General features: G+C 36.9%; 1 protein-coding gene across 5 annotated transcripts in view; it reads left to right on the top strand.

Annotated features, from left to right (window-relative positions):
* The window catches only part of ZFYVE28 (zinc finger FYVE-type containing 28), a 145,877-nt gene that overhangs the window by 85,725 nt on the left and 45,384 nt on the right, over positions 1-14,768 (top strand). For all 5 annotated transcript variants that reach the window (XM_053941196.1, XM_053941198.1, XM_053941199.1 and 2 more), the window contains exons 4-7: positions 1,150-1,352; positions 3,110-3,199; positions 5,594-5,683; positions 8,329-8,430. In XM_053941196.1, coding sequence (XP_053797171.1) covers positions 1,150-1,352; positions 3,110-3,199; positions 5,594-5,683; positions 8,329-8,430 — 485 coding nt within the window. The remainder of the gene's footprint in view (positions 1-1,149; positions 1,353-3,109; positions 3,200-5,593; positions 5,684-8,328; positions 8,431-14,768) is intronic.

A 14,768-nucleotide genomic window follows, 5' to 3' on the forward strand; every position in this document is an offset into this window, starting at 1 on the left:
TCAGACTGAGAATACCTATCAGCAGGTAACACTTACTCTATCCACACTTCCCACAAACACTGCTTTGGCTGATAAGAAGTAAGAACATGATCTTCTCTGAGTGCCCTCAAATCAATGCATCAGACTGCTGAGAAAGGATCCCTTCTGGGATTGCAGGTCCCTTATACTGAGTTGCAGGTGTGGCTCCCATCCACAGGATGCCAGGGAGAGGGGGATGACACAGCTGCAAATGGAGATTTTAAAAAAGGGGGAAAAAACCCTGATCTTTGAGAGCAACCTTGTATTTTCTCAGTTAATAGAAGTATTTCTGTTAATGCAGCAGGTGTGATTTATATTGGTGCTCATTGTTTTCCAAATGTAACCATAAAAGAGAAAAGCCAGCAGTTGTGGTTAGTGGCAAGATTTTTAAAAAGTTTTATTAATGTGTTACAGTAAAAATCTACTGTTAATGTCTTTGTCAGCTGGTCAGAGAGAGTCCGTGTATAATGCCTGGGGCAAGGTGTCTTAAATAGTTGCTTTCCAGACACTGAAGGGAAGAATCACTCAGTGACCTGATTTTTGTATGTAATCATGATTTCTGTGGGAAGCAGGATACTGGCCTAACCGGATCCCTGTGTGATAGCCAGTGTGAGCAGATGTGCTATAAAAGACATCACAGTTGCAGAACTTGTTCTTTTTATAAGGAACAGATTTATTTTACAATAAAATAAAAAATTCAAATCAAACCCCAAATCAAAACAGTGCATGGACTGTAGTTTTGCTGGATTCCCATCTCTTTTATGCAAGGAGTCTGTGTGTGCATAGAGGATCTATCCTACTAATGCTTATTGTCCAACTGGTGGGAGAATAACTTCAGTTCTTCTGTCAGCACTGTGGTCACCCTAAGACATTCTTGTACTTCAACCTTTTCCTCTTCTCATGTCTCCCTGGCTGAACTGCTCCCTAACCTTCTCTGTGAAAGCTTTTGACTCTTGACATACCAGCCTTAAATCCTTCACTTGTTTAATAATTTGCAGCCAACTGGGGCTAAGTACTGCCCTTGTTCAAAAGCACATCTTACTAAATAGCACATCATGTGCTTTGTTTTAAAGTATAGAAGTATTTTTACTTTGTCAAAACTAATATTTTATCTCTTCATATCCTTCATAGTGTTTGGCTGCTGGTTCAATTATTATGAATCGTGAAATTGAGAGTATGGCTATGAGGCCCTTGGCCAAGGATCTGACCCGAAGCCTAGAGGAAGTCAGAAATATCATTCGTGACCAGGCCTTAAGGGATTTGAACCTCTACACAGAAAAAATGAAAGATTCCCTCAAGCATTTTGATGTCCTTTTTGCTGAGTTCGAATTAAGGTAAAAGATACGAAGTAAATGTGTTGTGAGCCATGTCTTGGTGACTGCAGCTGTTTCTTGGCTTGCTGGTTTTTGGAAATTGAGCTGTTTAACTCTGTATTCCTTGAGTGGGAAAAGGATGTAAATTTTTTTATCTTTGTATTTGAATTCTTTACTAATTTGTGTATTGTTAGATTTTTCTTTCCAGTGTAGCAATAATGAAAACTAAATAGCTTTTTAGCAATCAACATTTGCTCTCTCCAACTAAACTATAATCCCCCATTTGCATACTGGCATATGGCATCTGAGGGAGAATTTCCAATACACAAAATGAAACCATAAATCTCTTCTCTTAATGTTTTCTTTGTCAGAGAAAAGGCAACAAATAGATGTTTAAAAAGAAAAGAACGATAACAAATATTCTAGAGACTGAGATTTTGTTCTCTTGTGCTTAGTGGTACAAGCAAGAGGTACACAGTGAATTTAAGAAGGCAAATTGAATTCTGATGGAGGAAGTGCTTTTACAAGAGCCATAATTAATCACAGGAAATCACTGATTTGAAAACTTGTGATTGAAAAATTACTTCGAGGTTTAATGCTTAAGTAAAAATAACTGCTTTTTGGGGTGATGCTTTTTTGCATCAAGGGTCACATTGACCAGTCTTGCATTGTGCTTCAGAGTGTAGCCACGACCTGCCTGTGTGTTAGATGTTTGTGGTGCTGACCACAGACAAGATAATGGGCCGGATTATCTATGGATCTAATGTGATACAACCACTGCTGCCCTTAGCAGAACATGTTCCTTAGAATGGGGTAATCTTTTAATATTTCTTGGGAATAACCTATAGACTATCATGTCCCACATTACTGCTTGCCTTTTCTCAAAGTTGTTATTCTCTTGTGTTCTTTTACTCAGGTAAGCAAGTTTTTTCTGATTAGAAAATGCATCATTATTGTGTTACATTGAAAACACTTTAATTGAAAACATCTAAAAACATATTTTTAAGTGTGGGTTTGAGTGCAGACACCAATGACATCAGTAACTGGTTCTTGTCAGTGTCTGTGCAGTTTTTGGCCTGTCAATACCAACTCCCTGTGTGCAGCATTTTTCTTCACCATTGTTTTGCAAACAACTTCTTCCCTTTCTGTGTTACTTGTATTCTGCCAAATGAGCAATTAAGTAATACAGTGACAGAAAACCATTAAACTACTACCAGTGATTCTTACCTTGTTGAATTTGTGCTTTTGCTAGTAATTCCACATAGAAATGAGGCCAAATTTTAAGTGTCATAAACTGTCTCATCTGGGTAACTGAATTTCACTAATCTAATTTCAGGTAAAACCTTTATAGGTAAAATGTTTGGTTTAAGTCAGATTTTTTTTTTTTATTGAGGAAATGCAGAGTAAACTATTCTGTCTTTAAGATGGGGCAGTAAAGATCCTTTGAAGGCACTGCGCCACACAGTGAAGGGTTCTGATAGCTAAATGTGCTACCATAATTATATCATTGTATCATAAATGTGCTATATAATCATAATATTTCTAAATTACTACTGACTTCCGCTGCCTCAATTCCACTTCAATAAGTAATTTGGCTGTGTTTCTCACAGACTGTTACACAGTACAGTTTTCATAGTAAGTGCTGTTGAAATAAATACAAATTGGTACAGAAAATCATCTTAGGTTTCTAAGATGATTTATCCTAGGTTTGGTTTTATTTATAATCTTAATTGTCAAAGCATGTGAAACAGTGGTATGTTATTTTATCATTTTTGTAGTTATGTGTCAGCCATGGTACCTGTGAAGTCTCCAAAAGAATACTATGTACAGCAAGAGGTTATTGTACTGTTCTGTGAAACTGTGGAGAGGTAAGTTAAAGACTAGATCTTAATTTTTTGTGTTCACTTTCTTTCTGAGGTTTTACTGAAGTACATTAGCTATTAATATTGAAGAACTGTTGTAAAATACCAGGTATTTTACTTTTCTAGTAAGTATCCAAATTCAAAGTTCAGAGGTATTAAGCATGCTTGGCAGGCACAAGCCTATGGGTTTTTGTTTTCTACATTAAAAAAATACAAAACAAAACACAAGAGTTAATAATCCAACAATAACTGTATTGTTGATGTGCCTAGTTACAGATGTGTACATGAAGACTCAGCATTTAGCTTAGTCTGTTCAAGGCATCAAGACTTCATGATATTTCATGCAAGAATACATGGGAAGATGATTTAAATAATCTGTGAACCTCCAGTGATTTTCATAAAGACCTCATAAAAGCTCTTTAAAATCTCAAAGGACTGCTCTTTGGCTCTGTATGTGTGAAGGGTTGATGATGAAAGAAATCAATTCAGCAATCCATAAGTTCTTCTAGAAGTGTAAGGTGCAAAGAAAAGTGTGAACTTGTAATGTACTGTGTTGAACAACTTTTTTTTCTTCCCCCTTGTGACAGATTAACTAGCCTGCAGATGGGCAGTAGAGGGGAGCAGCATGTGAAATACTCAGTCTAAGTGAGGTTTCGAGCAGTGCAGCACTGTTCTTAAAAGAAAATTAGTGAATCATGTTCTGTGTAGAATTATTAGATACCAGTTCACTGTAAAGGCCCTTAGAATAAGTGTTGGTTTCACTCTCATGTTAGGAAAACTTGTGAAGTAGGACCCTGGGTCTGGTGCAGTCCATCCTTTCATCGAGGAATGGAGGAGTACAGAGCACACTGCCACAATCTGCACGTGACACCAAGAGCAGAGGTGTTTCAGGCATTTTGGGAGACAGGATTGCAACTCTAAAAAGGTCACAACAAGTAGGAGGAATTACCTTGCATGAGTCAGAGAGCTCTACCACACATACACACGCTCACCTATGGCATACACGCGTCCAGCAGAGGCCACAAAGATGAAGAAGGGTCTGGAGTATCTCTCTTAGGAGGAGAGGCTGGGGGAGCTGGGCCTGTTTAGAGGAGACAAGACTGAGGGGATCTGATCAATGCACACAGATATCTCTAAGGTGTGTGTCAAGAGCATGGTGCCAGGCTCTCTTCCATGGTGCCCAGGGACAGGACAAGGAGTAACAGCCATAAATTACAACAAGACAAGTTCACACCAGCATGGGGAAGAATTTCCCTACTTTGAGGTGCCAGAACAGTTGCCCATGGGCTCTCCCTCTCTGGAGACATTCCAAACCCACCTGGATCTGTTCCTGTGTCACCTGCTCTAGATGACCCTGCCTGGCTGGGGGTTGGACTGGGTGATCTCCAGAGGTCCACTCCAGCCTTGACAATTCTGGGATTCTGTATTGGCCCAGTAGGAGGAAAAAGATGGTTTCTTACTTATAGCTTTAGAAAATCTGTCTGGACTGTAGGAAGGAGCAGGGAGTGAGGATGGGCCACACAGCAGTGTGTCCATCCACTCTTGGCACCAACCAGGGTTCACTTTGAGGTTGTGTCCCGTCCACCACCAGCAGTACTGGCTGGGCAAATGCTGCCAAGGAATAAGAAAAAGTTATTTCCATTCTTTTGGGACCAAAAGCAGGACTCATGTACAGCTTTCATCGCAATCTTAAACACTACTATGAACAAGTCAGAGAAGAAATTTGAGGACGTTATGAAACATATGGTGAAATCTGAAAATTTTGAAGAAACCTGGAAAATACAGCAAAGTAACAAATCCAAGTAAAATGGGGTTTAATTTAAAAGGGGCATAAGACATTTGAGAATTTATTTGAGGACAATGAAGTCTCCCCCAAATACTAAATCCTTAGACTTCAGTAAGAGTTATTGTGAAGAACTGGGCTGTTCTTGGGTGGGTTTTTTTAGGTTTTTTGTTAGTTAAGGGGGAGATTGAACTTAATAATTGGAGCAATTTGTATTTGAAAATGAAACTAAGTACTTTCTGCTATTACTTAAAAAATGTTCTTTTATTTGAAAGATTGTCAGGACCAGTGGTTTTCAGTATCAATCTGCAGCTTGACATGAAATAGTAAATAGAGAAAATTTCATAAAACTGAATTAGGTTTTGGATGACTATAAAAGCTTTAAGTGCTTAAAGGGATTTTTTTCTTGCATTTATGTTTTTATTATACTATTTTTTTAAAGCAGAGACTTAAGCAATCAGTTATATATAGAGTGGTTTAGACTGTACAAAACCAGTGCATGAGTTAAGTACTATCAGTTTGGTTTGGCTTATAACAATTTTTTCAAATTTTTCCTTAGTGAAATATGTTCTTCAAGACTTTGATGTCTTGTTAAATAATTTTGTTCTTCTGCTTAGAGCCTTAAGGCTTGGATACCTCACTCAAGATATGATAGATGACTATGAGCCAGCTTTAATGTTTACAATTCCAAGATTAGCCATTGTATGGTAAGTAATTTTTAACTACTCTCTGCTCTGCCTCATTTAAAGGCTTATTGAAAATTTGAAAAGCTGTGTTTAGAATTTTGATGGACTGTCTTTTACCTGAGTTTGCTTTAACATTCTTTAAAAAAATTAAAGAGGAGGATTGTTTTGCTCTAAATCATTACCACTTTAATGTAGAATATCAAGACAAAAAAAAAAAGAAAGATGGTAGATCTCTAACTAGAGCAGGCAGGAACAATTGATCAGGCATCCTCCAGCAAAATTTAAAAATTAGGAACATCAGTCTTTGTAATGTCATGTTGTCAGAAATATTTTTTGAAAGCACATATTTTGTGACACTCAAAAATGGGCTGACATAAGGATATAAGTCTTGAAAACTACAGATTTTCAGTTAAATCTGTGTGTTTTTCTCAATGATTCTAGGTTTAGAAGGAATTATCCTGGCAAACTGCATTGTAACTGTTGAGTTAGGCTTAATTCTCTCGAAGGAAAGTGTTAATATGTGTAACTTTTGTGTAGATTTGTGCCCTGTATTGACCACTCAAGGCAACTAAATTGACAGTGGTTTTGCTTCATGCAGTTTTTGCAATATTGAACAAATCACAGATGCCTTTTTCCTAATGAGTCTTCATGACTTACTAAAGCAGCAGTTTCTCTGGAGTAAAGCCAGCATATTTTTAATATTTTACCATTGTGAACGTTTTACAGTTAGCTAATATAAGTAAGATAATTGAGGGAAATAAAACCCCTCAAATCCTGAGTGTAATACACTTCTTCTCAGGAAATCCCTGTGGCCTGTTGTTCCTGTTAAATTATATATTGTCTCTAACTGTCATTCTAAAAATAATAACAGTAATAATCTGATTATTGGAAGACAACAGGAATGTGAGAACTCAGTTTGAAGTTGTTGGAAGACATAGTGAAGGAGAACACATCATGACTAACTGGAAAACCAGGGCTTTCTGGCAAATAGATCATGTCTACCCCAAATTACAAAGAAGGACAGAGAAGAAGAGAAGGTTTGAGTGCTCCTAATTATCCAGTGATAAGAAAAGAAATCACTGACGTGAAGTTCCTCAGAGCTCTTTCAAATGTTACACATATATACAGAAGCCACTTCATAATTTTTTTTTCTGTAGTGCTCTAGCCCACTTTTTTTTTTTTTTATTAAATTTATTCCAAGAGTTAAATTCTGTGGCAAGCAAACTGCCTGAAAGCCCAAGGAACAGTGACTTGCATCAGGTAGAAGTTTGAGGAGAGTAGCCTTGGGCTTTCACTGAGCAAAGTAGTAACATTTGCTTATGCAGAATATAGGACATGAGTCAGCAATAAGTGCTTCACTTTGTGGCAGTGTGCTTGTTGAAGCTTGGCAAGCATAGAGAAAAAGTTATGTATAGAGAAAATTATGTATCCCTGGCAAAAAGATAATTTGTCTTAAGCCACAAAAAAAAAAGCGACTTGCAAAGGAAGCAACTTTTTCTCTCTCATCTCTTATTCCCTGCTCCTGCCCTCAAAACCCTAATCCCCCGGTCTTTTTTTTTTTTTTTTTTTCATACTTCAGAGGAATCCATATAGCTTGTGACATCAGCTTTGCTGCTGTGTCTCAGAGAGTCTTTGGTCACACAGGTGCTTGCTAGGGAGGAGCTGGTGGCCAAAAGACTTTGACAGTCCTGTTGGGCAAGGGTCGATGTCACTCTGGGTGATTTGGATGCTGGATAGCTCTCTGGAGCAATATGTAATTTGAGTTTAAGTAAAGAAACATGACTTTGAAATATCTTGGGTAACAAAGCACTGACACTATGGACAGGAAGGGGAAAATAGCCTTGGAAAAAGAAAAGTGATGTAATCTCAGCTGTGAGAATTGGGAAACATACATTGATTTTGCAGTGGGCAGAGGATTAAATAGTTTTAAGCAGAGTGGTGCCACTCTCAGACCCAGTATTGGTGTGGCACAGCAGATCTGAAGGTGAATTTTGTTTAGTCTGTGACACACAAACAGGTTTGGGCAGTGGTGATTTGGTCAGGAGGAGTTATTGAGTTATCTACAGTGAAGTACCTGGAGGCTCTCAGGATTGTGGATTTACCTCTTTCCAGGGAAATTTGTACAAGTGCTGAGTTGATTTAAAAGCATGGTTTCTTCAAAATATGTTTTATGTGATTAAGGACATTTGTTTCCTTTCTTTACCATATGTCAATACCACATTATATTTATTTTAGAGGTAGAAAATTAGGAGCTCAGGAGTCAGCTACCTTACCTGGAAATTATAGACTGGAAAGGAAAAGCCATCTGCAATATCTCAAATCAGTGGACCTCCCCCAATATACTTGATAATAGATTTCCTTTGTGGGGTTGTGGTTTTTTTTTAATTCAGCTGCAGCAGTGAAATAAATGTGTTCTTCCCTTTGTGCTTCCATTGCTTTTTTCTGCCATGTTTGAGAAAGGGCAACAGAGAGGAGAGGATCTTTTTCCTGTTACTTTAAATAGCATCTAATTCTAGCTGTGGGTGAATAAGACAAAAACAAGATAATGAGATGTAGTTAAATGTCGTTCTAATGTTTATGTACAGTTGTTTTTCTGACTATTCAGTGGTTGCTCTGTGTAATAAAATTTTCATTTTTGTGTGTTCATGCATGTGTTTGAATTACAGTGGCCTTGTTGTCTACTCTGAGGGACCATTAAACTTGGACCATAAACCAGAAGATATGTCTGAACTCTTCAGACCCTTTCACACTTTGCTAAGAAAAATAAGGCAAGTAATAAATGAGAGTTGTAATTGCTTCTCTTCTGAAGTGAAAATCAGAGTCCTGAAAACTCATAAATGCTTAAAAAAGTGTTTCTGTTTGCTATGTTGACCATAAACTGCATTTTCCTCTCATCAGCCTGGTATACCCGTGAAATAACTAAATGTAGTTTTTCATTTCATTATAGTTTTCTGAACTTTTAATCTCTGTGATAGTTGTTTTGTTGGTTTTTTTTTTTTTTTTTGACTATCATTTTATAGCATTTCACATTTTCCTTCTGGTTAGATGATGCCTGAAATACTAAAGTTAGAGTTTATTTTTGGGAGATTCTGTTTCTAATTAGCATCAATGTTTCTGCTTAACTAGGCTTATTACATTTTCTTGTTATGCTATGATGCAATACTCAGATAATTCTTAACCTAATAGAACTGACTATCAGTTTTTCATATTGTAAATTTGGTTTTTACAGGATGAATCACTTTATACTTCTTTCTGTAATGCTTCAGTGTTGGTTACCATTGGAGATGTGGGCTTTGGCTCAAGTATAAAGAACATTAAAATATTTTTTTCTTAGCTGAGGATTTTAGAGGACTAATCTTTTACTTTGAAGGAATTGAGCTGTATCTTTAAAGGATCTTTATGTTCACTCTTGAGGTATTTTGTCTGGGTGTTAAAAATTTTTCTTAATCCATAAGCCCTGTTATTTTCTTAGAATTCAGACTTATATACCAACCACAACTTTTGTTCCTAGAAATCTCTAGAGATAATTTGAAAGGTTTGGGGTTTTTTCCTGTGTCCAATTTTCAGCAGTTTATTGCCTTCCCTGGATGTCATGGTGACAGTCTGATGCAAGAATGGTTTTTACTTAGTTTATCCAGATTGATCTCTCATCCCTTAGAGGTGAGGCATCTCCTGAGGGACAATGTGAGTTCTGTCAGGGGTGGTTCAGAGGGGAGCTATTTCTGAAGTTAGCCTTTATAAATATCTAGACCACATCCTCATGTCCCTTGAAAGCTTCCTAGTATTTTTGTCTAGAAGTCTTATTTTTAGATATTGACAAATCAACATGTTTGGGTTGTTGGGGTTTTCTGAGTAATTATGGTATTATAAAACACTGGGTTAAGAATAACAACATGAACTGAGGGGCAAAACTGAAGTTAGAAGGAGGAAAAAGCTTTATTGGTACTGCAACTTGAAAAGTCCATGAAGTTTACATTAAAATACTTTATTCCCAATATGTGGCTATTGCAGATATTTTCCCCAGCATTCCACTTGCTGTCTAAAGCCAAAAAGATATTTAAAAGCTAATATTCTTCTCATAATCTGTATTTTCTGCTTTATTATCCTTATATTTCACAATGTGGAAAATGAAAATCAATGAAGTCAGTGTATTGCTCAACCCATTTAATTTACATTTAATTTTCATTTTTTTACTGTGAACATAGCTCTGGGGTTGAAAATAAATTTATAAAATGCTTGTTTGTTCAATAACTACAGTTTTCAATGCAAACCTTAAAAAATAGAAATCTTTCATATTCAATTTTGGAAAAGTTCTGATATACTGTAAGACTTGTATTTATTCTGTAAAGGAAAGGGAGCATTAAAAATGTGCCTCAGTTGTCTGGGAGGCAAAGTTGGCAAAGTGTTCTTACTGAGATAACATCTATCAGAGCAAAAATTCAAGCAAGAAGTAATATGAAATTCCATATCTGGCAGTCTTTGAATTGAAGGAACTCAAATACTGGCAAGAACCGAGTGCAGAAAGATCCTTTAGTAATAGTCTTGAATGAAAATAACAATGAGATGCAAATAAGTGTGCTGTTCATACAGAGTAATTGAATTACTTTTAAAAATACCTAAGCTGTCTAGGTTTTTTTTTTTTTTTAACTCATCAGGCTGCAATCTATACTATGTGAGAAGGTTCATAGAAACCTGTGAAAATGATGGAATATTTGATACCAATACTTCTGCTCCCCAACAAAGGAAGAGTGTTTTTCCCTGGAGTCTTTCTCCAGTCTCCAGCACCAATAGTTAAGGCATGAAAATAGATTCAGAAGTCTTCTGTTAAAAACAGCTGCATTTTGTATTCCAGTTGTGTGCCTGTTGTAAGAATATAGAACATCTCACTGCAGAATGTGATCACATCCCAGTAAATTTCTCTGTAAATTTCTATAACTTTTTAGCCAACTAAGTATTTTAGCTCATGGAGTAACATCATATACGGAGCTGATTATTTTGTAGGATTACACGTAATTAATTTTTAAACTGTATTATCCTAAAATATCCATAAGGCAAAGATGAGCACTGTATTTAATTATGTTTATCCACATAATTAAATCAGAACTAGCAGAGAAGATAAATATCTATTAGGTATGAAAATTTTTGGTGTCCTACTGGTGGCTGACAACTTTGAAAACAATAGAGATTGTTGAGACTCTGAAAAAAAGCAGTAAGGGTTCTTGCTGAGTTTTTGGAAAGGTTGAGCAGCAAATTATGGCTTTGAATATTTTAATTAATATCTAAGCCAGGTGCTTGTGTTGACTTTTATTTTGTGTGTAAAACATTAGCATTACATCTACCAAAGCGTAATTATATAGTAGTGTTATCTCTGTGCCTTTGAAACGACGGTGTTTGAACCATTTCTGCCAAACTGCTGCAATCTGCTTAGGAAATACACAGATCACATCATCTGCTCTGTGCACAGAAATGTCACTTAGGGGCCTGTCACACTGAACATTCTCGTGTTAAAATGCTGCCTATACTATATATGCATTTGAGGCTGCAGTACAGGGATTCTCAAAAGTCAGCAAACTTGGGATTTTGCAGTACTCTTTAATTCTGCCCTGTTTCAGAGCTCTTTGCTTTCCTGGTGCTTGTTTCTAGATCATTCCAAGTGATAGCAGGGTCCCTATGGATTTTGGTGGTGCAGAATCAAGGAGGTGCACATCAAGTGGTGCAGAATCAGAGGATCATACCATTTTAAATACACTGAAATCTTTCTGTGTCATTGACTAGAAATTAAATGCAGTATACATACTCTCTGTGTTTTAAAGAATTGGGTGGGGCAGTGTGAAATTTGTTTTCTTTTAAGTGTGCACAATGGTTGGGGAAAAACTGGATTCATTTTTCTGAGGTGGCTGTGTTCAAAACTTAGAGTTGATTCCAAACTGTGGCAGTAAAGGAGTGTCAGTGCAGTTTCTTACATATCTCAGTGTTGGTTTCTCAGTGTGGGTGTGCCAGGTAGATCTGTGGACTTTGGTGAGCAGAGCAGGGCACAGCAGGAGCAGGAGGATGCACATGGCATCCCTGTACCTGCACCAGGCTCCTACAGTGGCAGCTCCATTGAGGCAGCTGGTTGTGCTCCCTTTGGAGCATGAACTGAAGCACAGGCTGGCAATAACAATGAAGCTATTTCCTGACAACAAGGCAGTTTAAAATTCCAGTCAGAATAGGAGCAAAGTTAATGGAGGAGGCTTGAGGAATGTGCAGGATTAGAGGGTTTGTAGCCCTGACCTCTGTTAAGCCAAACTTGTCTTTAAAGACATCTGGTCTCATGTCTTTGAAGTTTTTTTGTCATTTCTGTACCCTGGATATTGGCAGTAGAGTAAAATATGTTCATTGGTTTTGCAGTAGGCAGAGCAAATCTCTGCTACTGCTTGTAACAGGCAGAGCACATCTGAAGAACTTGCTTTGTTTTTTTGACAGTAGCTGTAACCACTGAAAGAAAAATGTTCCTTGTATTTTGAAAGCTCGATTGCCTTTCTGTGATAAAATGCCAAAAAGAGTAAAAAAGCGGGTGAAACCTCAACATGCACTTTTTAAAATTCAGTATTTTCTGAAGCCCCTCTGAGAAGAAAGCACACTGCTGCTCATCAGGGTGGATTGCAGAAGCTGACTTTACAGAAGTGTGGCTTCTGAATAATGTAAGCAGAGGGAGAAATCCTTTTTGTCCATATGAGCACAATGAGTTAAAGGTTCTTCAGCAGAAAGGAAATGAACCACTGAAGTAGCTACAGTTTAATTAAAGCTTAAGGTTTACTGATGATGCCTGATGTTCAGTTTTGTAGTAGTGAAATGTCACATTTCTTTCCATATATTGGTTAACATTTATTTTCAGTGTCTTCAGTCATTTTACAACATGGCAGATTGGCAGTGAGTCCTGTATAATCTAATGTACAGTGTATCTAAAAGGTAACTGCTGTTCAAACATTTGTCATCTTTAAAAATGACTGGTCAATCTAGGGAATTTTTAACTAGAGAAGTGAAGATAATTACTTGAACCTCTTTTAGAATGAGCTGTATTTGTTAATAGCGAAATTTCCAGTGTTTGGATTAGGAAAATGAGCATATTCCCTTTGAATTTAAAGCACGATTATTTCTCTACTGAAATTATAGGGCTGGTAGTGTAATTCAACTGGTTATGTTATTCTTCCAAGGCTGCATTGATCTGACTCACCTAAAAAGACATGAGGATTGTCAGCTGATTTTTATTTTTTTTTTAAATCAGGCTTTTTTTACTATCCTCAAAACTACATACAATTGCAGTTACTGCATACAATTGCTCTTAATTTTTGAGGTGTTATTGGCAGAAATAGAATTTATTACTCAAGTCCGTGGAGCTAGCCAGTATAAAGTAAATATGTGTTTCCAGCACTGAATTGACAATGAATGTGTGAAACCTGTATTGGATAGGTCTGAGCAGCCTCTGAGCCTTTGGAAAGGAATCAGAGTAGCTCTGGACACCCAGACATCAGTAATCCTGGGTGCTGCCATGTGGTGTTCTGTTCTGAATAAAACCCCAGAATAGATGCTGGAAGTCTGAAGATTCAATCTTAGATTTTCCCTGGGTCCAGTGTATTGTTCTCAGTCATGCTGATGGGCTTGGATGGAAAGCAAATTCCTTTGAATGTTGCTGGTGTTAGTCTCTGTTAGTAGAAGTTGCTCATTCTTGTTTTGAGAAGTGTGACTGGTGTATGGAGAAGCGTAGCTGATGTTCAAGCACTTTGCTGTTGGTCAGTTCCTGACACACAGTTTTTAATCTGTGCAAGAACAGCTCACTGAGGATTGTGGAGCACAGGGATGCTGCCTTGGTTCAGATTCCTGGCTGCTGGCAGCCAATAGGATGCACTCACAGGGATCACTGTGGGTCTGTCCTGTGCTTTTGCTCTTCCTTAGGACCCCTGAGGAGCCAGGATTCTCTACGTGATGGACCCTGGCCCAACCCAGAAGTTTCCTATGTCTTTAATATCTTTGAATATGTGAGGGACAAGCTTAAACCCTCCACTGTTATATTTGTGTGCTTACTGTTGGTTGTTGTGGATTTTTAAAATGAAGCCCCAACTGTTTTTAAAATCTCACATTACTTTGTTTATGCTTATAAAATTCCACATCAGTGTTTCTTCACTAACAAAATGGAAATTCATAATACAAAGCCTCGTGGCAGCAATCATATTATTCTATGTTTTTTTTCATCCTACTGGTATAGTTATTACCAAAATAACTGATGACAATGCTACTGTTTTTATGTTGACCTTAAAACTTAAGCCACTCTCAGCTTGTTTTTTAGGTGATGTTCAAGTCCTTCATCTCTTACAGACACTGGTTAAATACAAGATCTGAGTAATAATAAGGTGGTACCATTACATACTGTGTAGACAAAAGAAAGGAATGTATAGGTATTTGAAATGTTTTAGTGTGCCAAATAGCAGTACTGGTTTGTAGCTTATTAGGCAGGTGGGTCTGACAAAGATTGCCCATTTTCCTTTCTTACTTATGACTGAAAAAAATGGTCAAACTTTAGATTTGAAGATGCATATAGAATGATTCTAGGAAATTCTGACTTCTCTGTTACAGATTGTGAAAAGGGAGGATACAATAGTGCAATTGTTCTTTTTAAGTGGTGCTTCTGGAGGCATAGAACTTTTTTTTTCAGGGTCATATTACTCATATAAAGCAAGATTTTTTTTTTAAAGAAATAAAATGTTAATTGTGTGGAATGTACATAGGCATATTTTTTCAGACTTAAGAATGTTTATCTAAACCGTTAGCTTTTTCAAACTGTAGGTAGCTGATATGCAGGTCAGACACTAGTGATGTATTTTTTGAGCTAATTGAAAAACTGGTAGTACTTGCAAAAATATTTGGTTTTTGAGTTAGCAAGTTATGAATGTAAACCATTTACTGGAAATCAAGATGTGAGATGTATTGAATGTTTCTTTGGTGGTTTTTGGCCTCTTTTAGATACTAAAGTTACTCCTTTAAGGGAATTCTTTTAATATATGCTTATTATTATTATTATTATTATTATTATTATTCCAGCTGTATGTCACCTCTTACAAATTATTCC

This window comes from Vidua chalybeata, chromosome 4, assembly GCF_026979565.1.
Source record: "Vidua chalybeata isolate OUT-0048 chromosome 4, bVidCha1 merged haplotype, whole genome shotgun sequence".
Classification (NCBI taxonomy): Eukaryota; Metazoa; Chordata; class Aves; order Passeriformes; family Viduidae; genus Vidua; species Vidua chalybeata.